This window comes from Macaca fascicularis, chromosome 11 (genome assembly GCF_037993035.2).
Source record: "Macaca fascicularis isolate 582-1 chromosome 11, T2T-MFA8v1.1".
NCBI lineage: Eukaryota > Metazoa > Chordata > Mammalia > Primates > Cercopithecidae > Macaca > Macaca fascicularis.
Genome location: NC_088385.1, coordinates 92,708,215 through 92,727,824, shown reverse-complemented (window position 1 = coordinate 92,727,824; position 19,610 = coordinate 92,708,215). Strand labels below are relative to the sequence as shown.

At 35.7% G+C, this 19,610-nt stretch overlaps 1 protein-coding gene across 1 annotated transcript in view; it reads left to right on the top strand.

Moving 5' to 3' along the window:
- Positions 1-1,076: 1,076 nt before the first annotated feature.
- RASSF9 (Ras association domain family member 9) overlaps positions 1,077-19,610 on the top strand; it is a 35,353-nt gene continuing 16,819 nt past the window's right edge. Inside the window, exon 1 of the mRNA XM_005571667.5 lies at positions 1,077-1,364. Coding sequence (XP_005571724.3) covers positions 1,318-1,364 — 47 coding nt within the window. The 5' untranslated portion in view covers positions 1,077-1,317. The remainder of the gene's footprint in view (positions 1,365-19,610) is intronic.

The window sequence follows — 19,610 nt, the reverse complement described above, 5'->3', positions numbered from 1 at the left end:
CAAGTTTGTTGACTTTCTTTTCCCTCCCTCCCTCATCATCTGCCTGGGAAGCCTGGGAAGCCTGGTGGGGTGAAGGGTGGTGGGGTGGTTTCAGGGGGCCAAAATCCCAGTAAAACACGTCCATGAGAAAGCTCTCCTGGCCCTTGCCCCTAAACAGCGCTTTCCCATAAGTGCCAGGTACCTGGTGGGAGCTGCCCTGGGCTTCCTGCAGGCCCCTGAACTCTCCCAGCTCCATTCCCCTGCCCTGCTTCTGGGTTGGAGCTCTCCTGGGACTAGGTGAAACTCTCCCTCCCTTAGACTTCCCGTCACGTTTCGACTTCCAGCAGATCCCCTAGGTGTGTCTTCTTTACTCGTTGAGGGCAGGAGCAGTTTGCTTTTCCTCTGAAATTCCCAGGGCTCTAAAGGCCCAGTGAATGTCAAAGATGGGGTAGGGGTCAACATAAACTCTGTGGAAGTCAAACACTAAACTCCAGCTGGTTCCTAGACCAAACTGTGATGCATCAGCCCTGGAGCCCTGTGGTCCTTCAGGTCCTTCAACTTTTGCAAGATGAACTTGAGAGTGTGGAGGAGGGACCTGGAAGAAGCTCTTAAGACCGTGAGTTCAGGGACTTAAAATCCTAAATTGTCTGTGAGTCCACCTTGATCTGGTTTCCAGCTTCGCTCTCCCTAATATATTTTAAAGTCCTGACACCCTGGCAGGGGATTTGGGGGTCGAATGCCTTGGCAAACAGAGTTTTCGGCTCTCCCTCATTCTTGCCATGATGAGATGACTTACCACAGACTGGAGCTTGAGCAGGAGTTGGGGGATATTTACTTTTAATCCTTTTATGTGCTTTCAGTACACCTTGTGTGGTTGGGTGTGGAAAGCGGGGGATGGGGGTTTCCAGATCGAGTGAAATTCCCATTCCATTGGTATTACCATGCCTGTGGGGTTGGCAGTTCTTTAAGTTTAGCTAGTCTGCAAATAACTACAGAACACAATGGAGTCCTCCTCCCTTCCTGTCTCTCTCTTTCTTTCTTTTTTTTTTTTTTTTTTTTTTTTTCTTTTCCTGCTTCCAAACGCCTTCTTCGAGGCTGAAGCCGGGCAGGTCTCCAAAGGTGCAGCAGCCACAACAATCCCGCAGTTCAAAGTTAAGCAGCAGTTGCACAACTTCCAGCAACTTTCTCAGCCGGCTACTAATGAGCTGAAAGCCAGGAACATTCGAGGAGAAGAGAAAGCTTCCAGCCCTCCTCCCTTTACCCTGGAAATCCAGACACCCCCACCCCTACCCCCAGATCGCTTTAACATAACTTCTTTATTCATTTGCCCGACAGACCATGGCTCCCTTTGGAAGAAACTTGCTCAAGACTCGGCATAAAAACAGGTAAAGTAAAGCGTGTGTGTGTGTGTGTGTGTGTGTGTGTCTGTGTGTGTGTATGTGTCTGGTATGTGTAGTCTGGACCCTACCTGTGAAAGCCTGTGTTTTGTGGTTGTTAGATTCTGATAAAAAAGGCTTTGTAGGGACAAAGCCCTAGCCTAAAGAGTTAGGCTAGTATGAATACCTAGATGGTAAGGCTATTCCCCCAGTATTGATGATGGCATTTACCAGCTCAAGGATCGCAAACGATAAAGAGTGAATATTTTTTACTCCTTTCTCCCCTTTTGACCAGTCCTGGCTCCACAATTAGCAAGATAAACAGTTTCTCTTTTTGTTGCCCTGGACATTTGAGGGTAGTAGAATAAAAAGTGTCGTTTTGTTTCAAACAGAGCTTTAGAATATTATAGAAAGAGTTGAAACTTTGATAACGAGATAACTAAACTTTATAGTCACTAAATAGGATGAGAAATAAATCTGCTGATATAATTCAGAAACAATGCTTTGGCTCCCCTGAGAGCGGGGCATTCCTGAAAGCTGGAATGTTCCCAAAGTGAAAATAGTCTGGAGAGAAACTCTGTGTGAACTGATTCTTTCAAAAATCTTTGAGAATTTTAGGAAGTTATAAGCACTAAAGAAGGATTCAAGCAGCTATCCTCTCTAATCCTTATTATTACTATTTTACTTTGATTTGATTTGATATTTCAAGCTTGAAATGCCTGTAGTATAAATAAGTTACTTAAAACACACATACACACACATATTTTCCTAGGACAGTATGTCTATTTTAGTCTTGTTAAATATTTTATTTACACATCAAATGTTACATTTTCATGCCAAAAACTTGAGAATAAATTTAGACATGGGCTATATTTTTTAAGATATATTTATTTTGGCATAGGGACTTGTCCACCACTTTTCTCTCAATCATGCCTGTTTGTACTTGTCATAATTTGCTCAGTGCAGATTTAAAAGGATACAATTACATGGTAGGAAATGATATAATTATTTTAAAGTGTCTACCTGACGATATACAGTAATACAACTTTAAAGTAAATCTCCATAATTTATTTTGTGCACACATGTCTACTTTGAAAATCCTGTTTTTAACTCATTCCAAATGTTTTCGTGATTTAGTTGACAAAATTTCCTTTAGAAATTAAATGGCCTTGATAAATACCGTAAAAGTTTCTAAGTAAGCTTTATTTTCTAATAATTTGACAATATTTCACAAATATGGTATTTATGATAATTACAGATAATGAAACTGTATATTAAAATAAAGTGGTTTGAGTGTTTAAAATCTGTGCTTTGATGGTGACAATGTATTTTAAAATATTCTAGAATATTCCAGAAAAGCCTCCCCCAAGCCAAAAATAAAAATATTCTGGTTTCTAAATGATATTTTTGTAGTGGTATTTTTGTAGTATTATTTTGGCATTTGTTTAAATGTCATCAAAATATACAAAAATACTCTGGAAAACTTTATGGTTTCATAAATCAAGTTGTGTTTCTGGCATACTATTCCTGTAGTCAGGGCTTTCTGTTTGTTTGTTTGAGGTTTTTTTGTTTTGCGTTAGCAATTTGAGATTTCTGTCATTGGTATGCCAAATACAGGACAATAAAACTTTGCATGTGCCCCTGAGTTTCCCTCAGAGAAGTGCATTCTTCAATTTCATTACATCAGTTCTGCCACTCTACTATCTACTCTACTTATAAAACTAGCTTTCTTTCGAGGAGGTGAGTATACAAACATTTTTTAAAAGTTTTCTATGCAAAATTACGAAAAGGTGAAAATAAAGATAAAAAATAGAGAGTTTAATAGTGTTTCAAGTTTCTCAGAAAATGGAATGGCTCCCGAAGATGATGCTTTGTTATAAAGGCAAGTGTTTTGGAAAAGGTGGCAATAGTAAGGATATGCGTAAGCTTCTCTAATGAAAGTATTTCCCTCTACAGATTTGTATCTTTCAATCCTTAAGAAAGATTTAAACCACAGCAGTGGTCTAGGACACAAAAATATGGGTATTTCAAATTAAGCAGTAAATAAATTACAGAGTGTATTGAAATAGAATTAATATTTGTTTTGGTATTTAGTAATGCTATATACGGGGTCTTTGGTTTTGTTTTTTCACCTTAGCAGAGGTGAGATCACAGGTGAAAATTACTTGCAAGATTAAGTTTGCTCATTTTGTTTACAGTTTCCATAATGATTTGAATAACCACACTCTAAAGCACAGAAACAAAATATCTTTTCTTCAATGATGAGTGATTTATCCTTTCATGGAAAATGTGATTTATGATAAGATAGTTATCTGATAAGAGTCACTATATTCTTCAAATACAGACATAAAATTTCTTGTACAATGTAAAGTAAGAATTTGGATAACAAATATATTTATATGCCTTATGATATATGACAGGCAACAATAACAAAAAACTACTTGAGCATAATTGCATCATTATCAGCAGGAAAACATATGTACTGTTACAAGGAATATTGGAGATTAAAGATCATAAAATTATGAGAAAGTCTGCTTACAGAATTTTTCTGCATGCTATTCTCTGCCTCTCTTTTCACTTTTGGTCACTCTTGGAGTGATACTTAATCACCCAGAATTGAACCTCATAAGATAGTACTATAAATGTTCTTATAATAAATGGATAATTGAGAGCTTTAGAGACAAACAGGATGCAATTAAAACTTCAAAGTATGAGGCAATACAAAATTTTAGAAAATACAAACCATAAAGCTTGGAGAAGGTGGGGCCATATCTGTGTAGACACCATTGTGTTTTCATGTCCAAGACAGTGCCTGCCATGTGGTAGAACTACAATACAATTATCAATTTTGTAAATTGAATTATAATTTGTACTCAAAGTATAAATATACTAATTATTGTATTCTCTATTCATCATGTGACACTAGCTGGTATTACATAAAAGTGAATACTTTTTAAAGAGTTAGTTGATATTTAATGTAATTCAAAACCTAAAGAGATAGACCCATAGTTATATGGATTTTGAAACCACGCAAATTTGATCGCACTAGATAATTTTTTCCCCAAATTTAAAGATTATTTAGTTCAACAATTTAGGAAATAGTATTCAGGAAATTTGAGAATAATAGATGCCTAAATAAAAAGCCTGAAAAGTTTGTATGCCCAAATATAATTAGGCATTTCATTTCAAACTTTCATATAAAGACATGGAACCAATCTAAATTTTTTTCTGTTTACAATGAGAGTTAATCTTTTAAATTTTTCTAAGTGTGATAATGTTTAATTGAAAGACTTCGATTTTAAGAGAATCTGTTGATTTTAGGAGATGAATTATTACTTTGATTCCAGAAAAACAGAATATTCTATGACTGAATTCCAAAGATTCTTGATGCATATCTTCTTCATCAGACTTTTGTTCAACATGTTTGAATACAAAGGTTTGAGAGATACAAAGAATACAAATGTTTGAGAGTATAGATATATTTCAACAAGCTGTTCAAGTTCTGACAGTGTTTTCTGAAAGTTGCTAGGGAGCCAGTGTTCCTCACATAAAAGCTAAATAAGTAAATAATGAAACACCAATCCATTTGAGATTCATGTGGACATTCAGCAATTGGATTTAGATTATTAACCTATTTACCATTCACATAGATTCCATTTGTGAATGTGATTGTCTTTATATTATATTATGTTTTCAAGGTAAAGATTGTTTTAATGTTAATATGTCTAAGTAACAATCAGAAATTTTGTAAAAGTTCAGATAACTAGAATGTTATTAGAAAGCTGTTTCGGCACACATGGTTGTAAGGTATGATTTTGTAGTGTTTTAATTAATAAAGTTTGGAGACAGAGAATTGGTTGGTACTTTCACCAAACCTTGCTGGAAGTACAACATTGCCATAATGAAATAGTGTCTAATGTATTTTTCAAAATAGGAAATGAGAATAGTTTGCATAGGTGATTTGTAAGATAAAAAATAATGAATATAAAAATATTGAATCCAGTTTAAAGGGCATTTAAAATTATGTTGAAGTACTATTTAGTTTTGTCTTCATTTTCCCTTAATTTCATCTCGAGGGTTTCCTTCGACTTTCTCAAAACGTACTGATATATGAATATCCACTACAGGCTATGGCAGACATACTTGTAATATCAACCTAAAATTAAAAGACTCCAAAAAATTTGCTTGTCCTGAATTTATGAGCATAAAATATTATAGCTTTATTGTTTTATAATTGATACATAAAATTTGCATTCCAGGTTACTTTTTAATCAATTAGAACATACTTAGCCAAAAGTTCTTAAAGCCAAGTACATTATATTGTCACTAGAAGTAAATCATTCAATGATTGCTTCATCAGAAGAAAGAATTAAGTTTTGTGGTTAGGGTAAAAGTTGCTGACAAGAAGGATGTCTTCTCTCTGTAATTAGAAGTATGGTAATTTGTGTATTCTGCAGAGTGGGAAATTATTATGCACTATTTTGTTTATCCTTCCAATCAAGATTCAAAATGTTCCCAAAATTGTATGGAGAAGTGCCAGATATTTGAGTATATAAATCTTCACAGTTCTCAGGAGTTCCTGAAAGTGATTTCCCCTGATTATATCTGGTAACTCAAGTAGTTATTAGTTGGCAGTGGATAGCTCATTAGGAACAATGACTGGAATGCTTTATCCCTAGCAAAAATATCCTGAGAGCTGTGGCAAGGGTGAAATTGAGCTCTAGGTTAAACCTGAATTGTTTCTGAAGAAAAACTAAGCCAGCTTTGTACTACATAAAATATATTATATACAGTATCAGTGCCTGGACACATGTCAAGGTGAGAAGTACTTAAATCAATTTTTGGAGAGAAGTGTTAAAAAGTTTGAAGCTGTCTAACAATTTAATTTAGATAATGTATTTATTGGCTGTATAACTCAGAAAGTTTTGATGTTATGTTATTGTCATGTAGTTCCAGGAGATCTGATGATAACCCTAAATAATTCACAAATGTGTGGCTCTATTCTTTTGATATTAGTTCCAAAAATGAAATAAGGTTGAAGTAGGGGTATGTGTTTAACTCTTGCAGGTGTATATGAATACCAGTCCTTGACAAGGAATCTCTTTGCTTCTTACATATCAGCTTTCTAAAATGAAACCTCGTGATATCTGCACCAGGTATACGTCAGAAGAAAAAGTTCAGCTTACTTCTGCATTATAATGACTTTAATATATGGTTGCTTAATTAATTTCTTGACATCCAAACACAACATTGGCAAAACACAGCACTGATTTCTTAAGTGCTAATTCTTTACTATTTTTAATAGATTGTGATTCCATTCTCGTGGAGTCTGCTGTAGTACTACACCTTCTAGAGAAAGTTTGTGTATTTGTTGGATAAAATTGAAAGCAATTACTAATATAAATGATCATACAGTACGAAGTATTTATGAGAATGGAGTAGAGCCTTGCGAAGATGTTTAGCACTGGCAGTAATATTTCAAGTATAAGAATGAGCAATGTAAATTAAATCTGCTGAAAAACAAGGAAAATTATGCTCAGAAGTTTATATCTTCAGACTAGAATGCACCCTGCTTTTATAAATAAAGTGGTTTAAGCATTTTGTTTAAAAAAATCATTGAGTATAGGTCCAATCAGAGCAGGGACCTTACTTGTCTTTTTCCTTCCTAGATAGCCAGAGAGTAAGTGCTCAAAAAATATCTGTTGATTGAATAAAGACATTCAACATATACTCTCAAAATACAGCTGGTCAGTAGTGTATTTATGTTAAGTGGATACATGGGTACCTTAAAAAATGAATCCATTAATGCAAGGTTGACCTCTCATCTTCCCTGTTCCTAGGCTCAGCTCCTGGCTTTCAAGTGGTAAAGGGCCATATCTAGTAAATCGATGATATGAGACTTTATCAACCTTTTGGTAGAAAAACAAATCAAGGAGCATGGTCATTCGTTCTCTAGGGATGCTCTTACCTTCCCTCATCCTCCTAGAGCACAGCCAGGTAGGCATATGAGTGAAGTTGGGTGGGTGAGACTGAATGGCTTCTAAAGACCTCACTGTTGAATATGGAGCATATCTCCTTCTTATTTGAGATAGTTTAGCAACACAGTTATAGGAATGTTCTGAGTGGCTACCTTTTAATTTTATTTCTTTAGGACGGGTAAACTGTGTTTAGTACTGTACCAGGCATGCAAAGACACAACCCCATTCCTAAGAGATTAAACTCCTAATTGAGAAAACAGCATTATAGTAAAATAGCTCATGCAAGAACTTTTTAAAAATCACTCTTCCATGGAAAACTATCTTTGACAGGGTAGACAAAATCATAATCTTTGTAATACAATTAAGAGAGTATAATCTCTTGGAGTTGATGAAGGCTATTCCTCTGTAGAGTAGGTGCTCAATAAATGTTGATTAACTCTATGTAGAAATATTTAAGAGAGGAGTAAATGGAGGTAAAGGAAAATAAAATGAGCATCATCGTAATTAGCTAGCATTTATTAAACTCCCACAGGCAACAGGCTTGAACAAGAGAAGGGAATGCAATAGATTTAGAAAAATATGTAGGAGGGGGCTGAATCACACAGGGCTAAGATTGACTCACATATGATAATTAAAAGAGAAGAATCCAAGAAGTGGGCAATGATATGGTCAGTTTGGCAATAATCAATAATCTTAGTTGAGTTGGTGGAAAACAATATTTTACAATTACAATAAAAGTGTTTAAAATAATTTCATGTATTTATATAACATTGTCAGGTTGAAAGTCAATGGCAGTTGACTTCTGTTTATTCTAATCATCACATTAAATTGGTCAGTTTATCAGATCTTGAAATTGAATAACTCTACCATTTTATGAGTCTTTTAAATTTTATTTCCATTTATGCAGATTGTGGTCCAACTTCAGCAAATTTTCAGGCTCATTAATTATGGTGTATGATTGGTAGAAGCTTTGTGTCAGAGGCCTATTGATATGCCCTCTGGTGCATGTTTATTGTTCTCAACCAATGGTTGGGACGTTTTGTAGCCACCTCATATACCTTTAGTTACTCTTTTTATTTATTTATTTATTTATTTATTTATTTATTTTTTGAGACGGAGTCTCGCGCTGTCACCCAGGCTGGAGTGCAGTGGCCGGATCTCGGCTCACTGCAAGCTCCGCCTCCCGGGTTCACGCCATTCTCCTGCCTCAGCCTCCCGAGTAGCTGGGACTACAGGCACCCGCCACCTCGCCTGGCTAGTTTTTTGTATTTTTTAGTAGAGACGGGGTTTCACCGTGTTAACCAGGATGGTCTCGATCTCCCGACCTCGTGATCCGCCCGTCTCGGCCTCCCAAAGTGCTGGGATTACAGGCTTGAGCCACCGCGCCCGGCCCCTTTAGTTACTCTTAATGCTCCTTATTTATTCTGATCTTTTTCAATCCCACTGGAATCCCTGAAATTATGGTTAACTGTGGTAATTTAGCATTCAGTAGAAGAGCATTTGTTTTGGCAAAACACAGTCTTCCACAGTAAAGCCTAAAAGGATACCTATTTCAGCTCTGCACATAAGACCTTGTGTTTGCCTGGAAGATAAGAGAGATGCTATTAGTAAACCATGGAACTTTTTATGGAGTAGACATGTAATAACTACCTTCTCATATGGAGAAGAATTGTACATGATTAGTAAAAACATTTAAAAGGCCATAGTAAAATGTTGAGGTTTCATCTTTGTTAATAGTGCAGGAAACTAGGCACATTACAGAGGTAGACCACAAAGCATTCAACTTTATTCCTTGACTGCCTGTTCTTCCAGCAGTGGAAGTCAAGGAATTTCTTCCTAGAACTATAACTAATAGCCATGAGACTTAGACTAAGTTACTGTTTTAACAATGTTAAGCATTTTTTGTGGTTCTACTTTTAATTAGGAGGACTTGCTGTAATCACAATTTAGAAGATTCAGTAAAACGGTTGACTCTGGAATGTAGTGTTTTACAGAATATGCTCATAATATTTTATTTTTCATTTTTGTGGACACATAGTAAGTGTGTATATATATTTATGTGATACATAAGATATTTTGATACAAGCATACAATGCATAATAATCACATCAGGGTAAATGAGGTATCTGCCACATGAAATATTTATCGTTGTGTTACAATCTGATTACACTTTTAGTTATTTTTAAATGTACAATTAAATTATTACTGCTACAACCACACTCTTGTGCTATTAGATACTAGAAAATTTATTTTATCATTTCAGAAAAAAACATACATGATGTTCTAAGTAGATCACAAATCTCATTCCATCAGACTTGTGACCTATTTAAATACACACACACACACACACACACACATATTTATATCGAGTTATATTGTGAAGTATTAATGATAAATCAGGTATGGATTATGTTTTTAAGGAGCTTGCTGATTAACAAGACACACAAGCCATATGTAAACAATTGAAATATAAAGCAAGCATTTTAAAGTGTCATAATAAAATCCACATGTTGAATAATAAATATTTATTTACCTTGTAGTATGTGCCATATATTTTTCTAGATATTAAGGATAAAGTAGTGAGAAAGATAATCAAGGTTGGTTTTTCCTCTGATTGCATGTGTAATGCAGTGGTAGACAGATAGACAATGCAAGAACAATACGTGAATTAGACATTTGAGATAGTAATTACTGTTATAAGGAAAAAATAGAGTCGTGTAGTGGAGAGTGGAGAGTGGTCTGGGAAGTGTTGGCTTGTTAGTTAAGACTGTAATGAACCAAAGAAATCAGGCATGTCAGGCTTGTGGTAGAAGACTGTTTCAGCCAGGTTGAACAGAAAGCATAAAGTCACTAAGACAGAATATGGTTTGGAGCTGTGGAAAACACGAAGGAAGACCAGTTAGTAAGGGGCTTAACTAGTAGGGAAAGTAGTTGAAGATCTAGATGGAGTGTGATCATTTAGATATTTGTGGATCATAAGGGATGTTGATTGTACTTTAAATGCAAGGGAAATCCACTGAAGGGTGTTAACCAGGGGGAATTATATAATCTTATTTACATTTTTCAAAAGGTCAACTTAGCTAGTATGTAGAGAGGTAATTGTAGTAGGACAAAGAGTGAAAGCAGGGAATCTAGTTGCAGTGACATTACAGTAGTACAGGCAAAAGGTGATGACTAGTGTAATGATAGTAGAGAAGGAATGTAGGGGACAAAATGGATACAGTTTGGAAGGAGAAGTTAAATTTGTACTGAGTGAGGGAAGATGAAAAATGAGGGATGACTCTGACGGTTTTAACAGGGATGATTCTGAAGACATTTGTCAAAGAGCAGATGTTGGGAAGAATGTGTGGAAAATTAATGATTCTTCTCCAGCCTTGCTAAGTTTCAGATTAGTTAAATATATAAAGTAGAGGTATTCAGTAAGATATTAGGGCCTGAAACTCAGGACTGACATATAGATAGAGTGGTATGTTAGGTGACAAGGAGAAACAACCTCTGTGGGTTTTACAAAACAGGAATCCTGGCATCCAAATGAGAGGGAAAGTTAGAATATGACAAGTTGGGAAAAAGAATATTGTAGGTAAAGGAGAAAGGAGGAAATGTAAAATATTTGGCATAATAGTATCAGTGAGTTTGTGAATGGCCAAACAGATTATTTTACTTTTAAATTTAATTTATTTTTTCCTTAGATTGTGGTGGGAACCACTGAAGGGCTATGAGCAAGAAAATGATATGATCATTATGTCACATAAATAACAAACTTGAATAAATATATTTAAAAATATTGGAAGGAATAGAGAAAGAGTAAGAGTGGGCCAGGTATGGGAGAGTTGAAGGACTTTCTTAAACAGAAAGAGAAGAATGATTTAAGAGTCACCATGGAGGCAGAATTTATAGGAATTGAAAATTCAATGCATAGGACCTGTATCAGGATGGGAAAAAAGAAGCATTGGTGACTAGATTTTGGTTCTGAGTAACTGGAGATACATGTGTGTCATCATAAAGAACAGAAAATATGACAGAGATAGGTTTTGGGAGGGAAGAACATCAGGGTGAAGAGTGAAGAAAATTAAGGTGTGATTTTAATGTTTCCAAATATTCCACCTGTAAACACCTGGTGTTTGGATACACTGCACCTGAGATGGGACTGTGAGAGCAGCCTTTCATTCAACCTACTCTTGTCCTTCCTGACATCCATATGGGGCTGATTAATACAGAATAGCACGATGCACCTGGAGTGAGGCTTTCAAAGGCAAAACACAAACTGGTTTCCCAGTCAGGGCTGTCAGGCTGACTAATCTTACATGAATCACAGTCAGGCCACATGAGGCAGTCACCCTTTTAATGATCCTTTAATCATTACCTTTGGTTCAAATTGCTTTCAAACATAGCCATTATTTCCAATGGACTGTAAGGGTGTGTGTGTGTGTGTGTGTGTGTGTGTGTGTGTGTGTGTGTGTGTGTAAAGATCACATTATTTTTACCTGTTTATCTCCTGGAGAATGGCACAGAGAAAACTTGTGTAGATATTGAAGTTCAATAAACATTTTATTATTTAAATAAATACAGTGTAGATTTCTGGGGCAGCCAAATTATCTAGGACAGGAGCTGTCAAACTTTTTGTGTAAAAAACATAATAAATATTTTATATTTTCCCAGACATAGTGTCTCCATCTCAACTACTCTGTCCTTGTAGTATGGAAACAGCTATAGACAATACATAATGAAATCGATGTGACTGTGTTCCAATAAAACTTTTATTTACAAAAACAGGTGGTGGGGCAGTTATAACCACGAGGACCTTAGTTTACAGACACTCGATCTAGATTATTGACTGAGAAATTCCCTTTACATATCTCCCTACAACTCCCCCTTCTCATCTCCACCCCACTCCCAAGATTAATACCTACTGTATTAGGCATTTAGTCGAAAGTGAGACTTAGTCCAGGACTTGACTGGCAAATTAGCAAAAAAGGAAGCATTATCTAAAGTACAAAGTGCTGCTACTACTAAGTGTATATTAGATTTTGTAGAAGTATCAACATGGTGAAATCTCATCTCTACTAAAAATACAAAAATTAATCAGGCATGGTGGCATGCGCCTGTAATCCCAGCTATCAGGGAGGCCGAGGCTGGAGACTCACTTGAACCTGGGAGGTAAAGGTTGCAGTGAGCTAAGATTGCACCACTGCACTCCAGCCTGGTCAACAGAGTGAGACTTCCTATCATAAATAAATAAATACATAAATAAGCACACATTTCCATTTGGGTTTGTGGAAGTGAAGTTATTCAGAGAAGGTTAGAGAACTTTCCTGAAAGCAACACTTAACACTTAAAGCAGAGTAAGAGTTAGATGGAGAAGGGATCAAAGGATGTTTCAGCATAACGCAACAGGTTATGGAAAAGCTCGAAGTCAAAATAAAAGCATAGCAGATGCGGTCCGTTCCAGTCTAGCAATCAATAATGTGATATGTATAACAGCAGGTTGTTCTCATAGTAGACCTGTTAGAGATCAGCAAGAAGTAAGGAATGGCTAACTCAATATGTATATTAATTAATGCTTGGCTATGAGTTAGAGGAGTCAGATTATGGAAGAAATCCTAGGAGCAGAAAAGAGATAGAGAGTGGGATAAAGGGAGACAGAGACAGGTTTAAAATGCAAGACTCAGAAATAATTTAAAGATTTCAATCAAAGAAATTAAAACAAGATTTACATTTTAAAAATGACAGTCTGGTAAGATTATGGGGCACAAATGTGAAGGGGAAAGATTTTATAATAACAGAATATACAATATCTTACTACAGTAATATATAGTAAAAGAGTTGTCTGAATTGTGGTAGTGATGAATATGAGGGCAGATATTTGGGCTATTTAAGAGAAAAGATAAACAGTGATTGGTTGTTAAAGAGGAGAGAGGCAAAGGAAAGAGTTTAGGAAAACTCATTTTTCAAGCTGGGTAGACAGATGGGGAATACTATTAATAATTGCATTCAGTAGGATAGGAACTCAGGTAATGGAATAGTTTGATATTTGAAAGAAGAGTATGATGAATTAGTTTTCACGGGTCAAATCTGAGGTGTTTGTAAGTTATGAAAATGAAAATATCAAGATTCAAAAAAAAAAAGCTGGGAATATAGGTCTAGAACTCAAGGTCGTAATAGTTAGGTTTGAGAACCATCATCATACAACTGGTTTACAGACTGCAACTATTATTGCAGTCACACACAAGACTGTGTTTAGTGAGACAAGAAATGAGTCACAGTCGAAAACTTAGGGGATGCCAACTGTATCAGTTATCACTTACTGCATAATAAAACACTCCCCAGCCAGCACGGTGGCTCAAGCCTGTAATCCCAGCACTTGGGAGGCCGAGGCGGGCGGAGGTCGAGGTCAGGTGATCGAGACCATCCTGGCTAACACGGTGAAACCCTGTCTCTACTAAAAATACAAAAAAAAAATTAGCCGGGCGAGGTGGCGGGCACCTGTAGTCCCAGCTACTCGGGAGGGTGAGGCAGGAAAATGGCCTGAACCCAGGAGGCGGAGCTTGTAGTGAGCCGAGATTGCGCCACTGCACTCCAGCCTGGGCGACAGAGTAAGATTCCATCTCAAAAAGAAAAAAAGAAAAAAAAAAAAAAAAAAAAAAAAAAAAAACCACTCCCCAAATTAGTGGCTAAAAGAACAATTTATTATTTTCCATAATTCTGTGGGTCAGCAGGACTGGTTCTTCTGCTGGCTTCACCTGGGCTCTCTCATGAGCAGCTGATTGGCTGAGGGCTCAGTTCAGGTAGAGCAACTTTATTTCGATGGTTTGCCTCTTTTCTCTCCATATACTCTTTGAACTCAGGCTTTTTTCATCAAATAGGAGTCTCAGACTGCATTCCAAAAAGAAGTAAGCAGAAGCTGCAAGACTTTTTGAAGCCTGAACTCCAGAACTTGCAAACATGGTTTTTGTCACATTCCATTGGTCATAGCAAGTTCCAAGGTCTATTCAAGGGGTGAAGAAATAGAGAGCTTCTCTTAATGGGAAGAACTGCCGAGTATTTGTGGCCATGCTAATCTTAACTTGCATGACGTCCACATCTATTGACTATGTGGAAGAAGCAACGTCCATGTGGGATCTGGGAAGAAGCAGCTGGAAAAGTAAAGGAAGACCCATGTGAGAATGGCATCGTAACAGTCAAGGAGAGGAGAGTTGCAAGAATGGAAGGAGGAGGTCGGAATGCATTATGTTACAAAGAGGTCATGTCAGATCAGTTCTGCAAGTGACTACTGGGTGTGGCAGTTAGGAGATTTCTGATAACCCTAAGAAGGCACGTGTCTACTGAGGATGAGTGCAGGCAGTAGATAGACATTTTGTGGTGGGTTGAGGAGTTTCTGGAAAGTGATGTACTAGAGAGAATAACAATAGATTGCTATTTGGTGTGTGAAGGAAAGATAGTGGAGGGGAATATGTGGTCAAGCGAAGGTTCTTTTAATGTGACAAGATAGTAGAAAGAACCAGAGAAAAACGTAGAAGATAAAAAGAGTTTATGAAGGGGTAAATTATAAAGCAAAGTCCTAGAAGAAGTGGAGACGGTAAATTCAAAGCATATTAAAGAGTTAAAACCTAGGGAAGAAAAATAAACGCACAATACTTGTGATATAGACGATTCGTATTTTTCTCTTATCAATAATGTTCCCAAGTATAATATCTCTCCTTTTCCTTAACAAAATAGAATGGCAAGCCCTAATATACTCTCATTTCTACAAGTTAATAATTTTCTTTTTCTCTTCAAGAAATTTAATTGTGATTAATGTAAATAGTTGATTATTCAGATGAAGATTCCAGTTGGAAGTTATTTTATTGCAGTTCATTACAGGGTATATTCAGAAAATGAAAGTCAGGGATAACGGGGCTCACCTCATGTTTTCAGCTATCCAACTGGATAACTGAAATTCTTTCATGTGACTTATGCCCTTCAAGTTTACCAGCTTATCTCGGAATACATTTAGAGGGGAAGAGCAGGTGGTTGCACATAAATACAAGCTCAAAATCATTATCATTAGGAAATATCTTGCACTAAGAAGGCAAAGCCAATATGGATTCGGCTGTCAAAAGAAAATCTTGTACTAATAGCTGAAATAACAATAGTTATCAGTAAACAAAACATTAAGGGTAGGTGACTTTCCTTTTAATAAGCACTTATTTTTTGTTGCGAAATATTTCTTTACAAAATACCAAACAGTAAGGCCACTTTAGCAACCTCGCAGGTGCAGGTAATACTGGGAAGTGAACACTCGAATTTTCAACAAGATTAGATATTTTCTCACCATTTCATCTGGTAAATACCACATGTTAAATATTTGTATTTTGATTATAATCAGTTTCCGGAATCTGAACTATGAGCTCAGTTTACTTAACCCCAAGTGGTTTCCAATACACATTCTTTACACACTCTCTTCCCTTTTCTCTGTACATGGGAATTATGTGGTATAGCTACCCTGCCATTATGGAATGTCTAGGATTTTTCTTATCCCGCATGTCTGGTTTATAATATTACTTCTTGGAAAATTAAAGTGGCATTAGTAGAGCACAGAACTAATAAATACAATTATACACACACTCGTATACACACAAACATATATATCAAATTTTAATTTTCAAGATAATTTTTTCTTTTGTTTTTATTAAATGATGACTGTCCTAAGTTTCCATAGAGTCATTAATTTTCTGAAAGACTCCAATTTTCAAACTATTTTTTAAAAATGCTAATGGTTTGAGTTTGGAGGAAACTCTTTTCATAGCACTAATTTTCATGCTTTATCTATCAAAACAGTGATTCAAATTTCCTTAGCAACCTAAGAAAAGAGCTGTATTATTTATGAGTTCTGTATTTATCTCTCCCTAGGATTGCAGCTGTATGATCCAAAAACAAATGTTACTTCAGAAGACATTTGCCATATACTGGGTAAAATTAAGCAGAGTTAGTTGTGGGCCAGAGCTTCCTATTTCATGTGTAGCATATTTGCTTTACCTAAACCGCCTTCAGTTTTTCTGAGGTGATTATTTTTTAAGTGTAGGAAATAGCCAGACAAACTTAGATTTATTGGTCAATGTAGCTTTTTTTTTTTCTTTTTCTTTTTCTTTTCCTTTTTTCTTTTTCTTTCTTTTTTTTTTTTTTTTTTTGTCACCAGACTGGAGTGCAGTGGCGCCATCTTGGCTCACGCAATCTCCGCCTCCCAGGTTCACGTCATTCTCCTGTCTCAGCCTCCAGAGTAGTTGGGACTACAGGCACCCGACACCACACCCGGCTAATTTTTGTATTTTTAGTAGAGATGGGGTTTCACCATGTTGGCCAGGATGGTCTGGATCTCTTGACCTCGTGATCTGCCCACCTTGGCCTCCCAAAGTGCTGGGATTACAGGCATGAGCCACTGCCCTGGGCCTCAGTGTAACTTTTAAAGGCTGAACAAGTGGGGGAACATTGAAACTTACTAAAAATAAATTGAACAATTCTCTAAAACTTAAAGAAGACAGTCAAAGGTCTCCTAGACTGACATTCAATATGTATTCCTGAAAAAAATTTTAATGTTTTATGTAAGAGATCCCATCGGCATTTTAATACAATTTTATGCAGTCATACATTATTTACATGAGGGAAATATTATTTAATTTATTGTTAGCAAATACAGGTGGCTTCTGAGGAAAAAAGATGACATTTTTCATTTTATATGGTAAAAAATAGTTCAATTTGTGCGTTACAGACGTTTCATGTAAACCTTCAATATTGTGAAATGTTGTGACAAGGTCAAATACATTTAGAAAGTACTGTATACTGAAATCATTTTCCTTTTCTTGGGGTTTTATGATGTAACATCATCATATTAAATGCCCTCAGAATTCCTAAAGTAAAGAAATCTATTTCATTGTGTTTATCCAGGGGTTGGCAAACTTTCAGTAAAGGACTAATAGTAAATATTTTAAGGTTTGTGAACCATAAGATCATTCTCTGTCACATACTCAACTTCATCATTGCAGCATGAAAACAGTCATATACAATATGTAAACAAATAGCATGGCTGGGTTTCAATAAAACTATGGACACTGAAATTTGAATCTTATGATTTTCATGTCTAAGCTGGTTATTTTCCTTTTGATTTTTAAAATCATGAAAAAATGTAAAACACATTCTTAGACCATGAACCTTACAAAAACTGGTGGTGGCCTGCATGTGATCAAAGGGCTATAGTTTGCCAACACCGTGGTAGCCAAATAATTTCCAAATTTATTTGAACATCAAAACATTGACTTATCACCTATTTATTGACTAATGAACAAGTCTAAAGAAAACTAGAAAAATAACTGAACCAGTTGTCCTTTTCAATTTTCCATTTCCAAAACTAGCAGAGACATTTTAGCTTTGTATGTTTAAATATTTAGACAAGGTACTAATATTTACAAATATGAACTTGGCGCTCTGCTGGTCTTCATATAACCACATTATTGTTGTCTTCTTTTTTTTGTTTTTTTTCTAAAGCAGACAGAGAACTAGTCATTATAAATGCTAACTATGTATCAGTCAGTGGCTTAGGAACTTCACATATGTTGTGTAATTTAATATTTATCACAAACTTGTGATTTGGGTGTGTTGTGTAGATGAGAAAATTTAAGCTTAGATGTGCATAATGATCTATCTGTACTTATTGATTCACTCATCCATAAAATGGGCGTAATTTTAGTACATCCTCATTGGTTTGGGAAATGGATTAAATAGGTTTAAACATGTAAAGCACTCAGAGCATAGCACATACTAAATGTTCATTAAATATTGGTATTTTTTATTAGAAAATAATTAAATATGAATTATTTCCAGGTGCAGGAATGAATAAGTCATTTTAAATTTTCTTATTTAAAATCCGTATTTTGCTAATTTTTATGGTAAACATTGTAGTATAATCAAGAATGATTAAAGCGGCCAGGAACCGTGGCTCGTGCCTGTAATCCCAGCACCTTGGGAGGCCAAGACATGAGGATCACTTAAGTTGGGACCAGCTCCAGCAACGTAGTGAGACCCTGTCTCCTAAAAAAAAAAAAAAAAAAAAAAAAAAAAAAATGCTTGAGGTAAAAAAAAAATTGCCTAGTATGTGAAAAAGCCAGTAATCAAACATACATGCATTTGATTCCTTCCAAGTTACTCATTATATTGTTTTGGAGGTTTACAATACCATGAAGAAACTTTGTTTAATCCAGTTTTAAAAATACTTTTAGAAATTTGAATCGAACAGGCAATTCAATATTTTATTCAGGTGTTCACCATGGAAATTACAAAATAATTTTATATTTCCTTTTTTTTTTTTTTTCTTGAAGCTGCGCCTCCCGGGTTCATGCCATTCTCCTGCCTCAGCCTCCAGAGTAGCTGGGACTACAGGCACGTGCCATCATACCCAGCTAATTTTTGTATTTTTAGTAGAGATGGGGTTTCACCATGTTGGCCAGGATGGTCTCAATTTCTTGACCTCGTAATCCTCCCGCCTTGGCATCCCACAGTGCTGGGATTACAGGCGTGAGCCACCATGCCCAGCCAATTTTATAGTTCCTTTTTAAACTGATTTAAAAAATGAGAAGTCTGTGTATGATAAGCCACCTGATTTCAAGAAAATCAATTATTGAATATTGCATTGATAGATTACTTTGTATATTTATAATACATTGATGTAGTTGATAAATAAATGTATATTGTCTTGTGTTTTTATGATACCACAAAGCATATTTTCTCAATAAGTTCAAATCTAACTCAGATATTATATTTTGTTTTCAGAAAAAAACTTACTAAAACATATTGATTATTATATTAGATTTACTAGAGAGTTCATCAGTGGTCTGACTCAATTCTAATTCAATTATTGAAACTTATTTTACTCCACTTATTAGCTGAGGGTAGCATTGAACAAACAATCTCTTGTGCCTCAGTTTTCTAATCTGTAACATGGGTTTGATAATACAACCTATTTGATATGATTGTAATGAAAACTGAATTTATATGCATAAAGCATTTACAACAATTGTTGACATTTACTAAGCATACAATAAATATGAGTTATTATTATCCAATGTATCTTTTACCTATCCTCAACTGTTCTTTAGTTATCTTACCATTTTTTAAATAGCTGTTCCTCAGCTACCATGCCCACATTAATCATGTTAAGGCAAGGCACAATTTCAATAGGTCCCCTTTACAGACAAGATCTAAATTACCACCTTCGTCCCACATTAAATCTCTTGAAGCTCTTTCTACA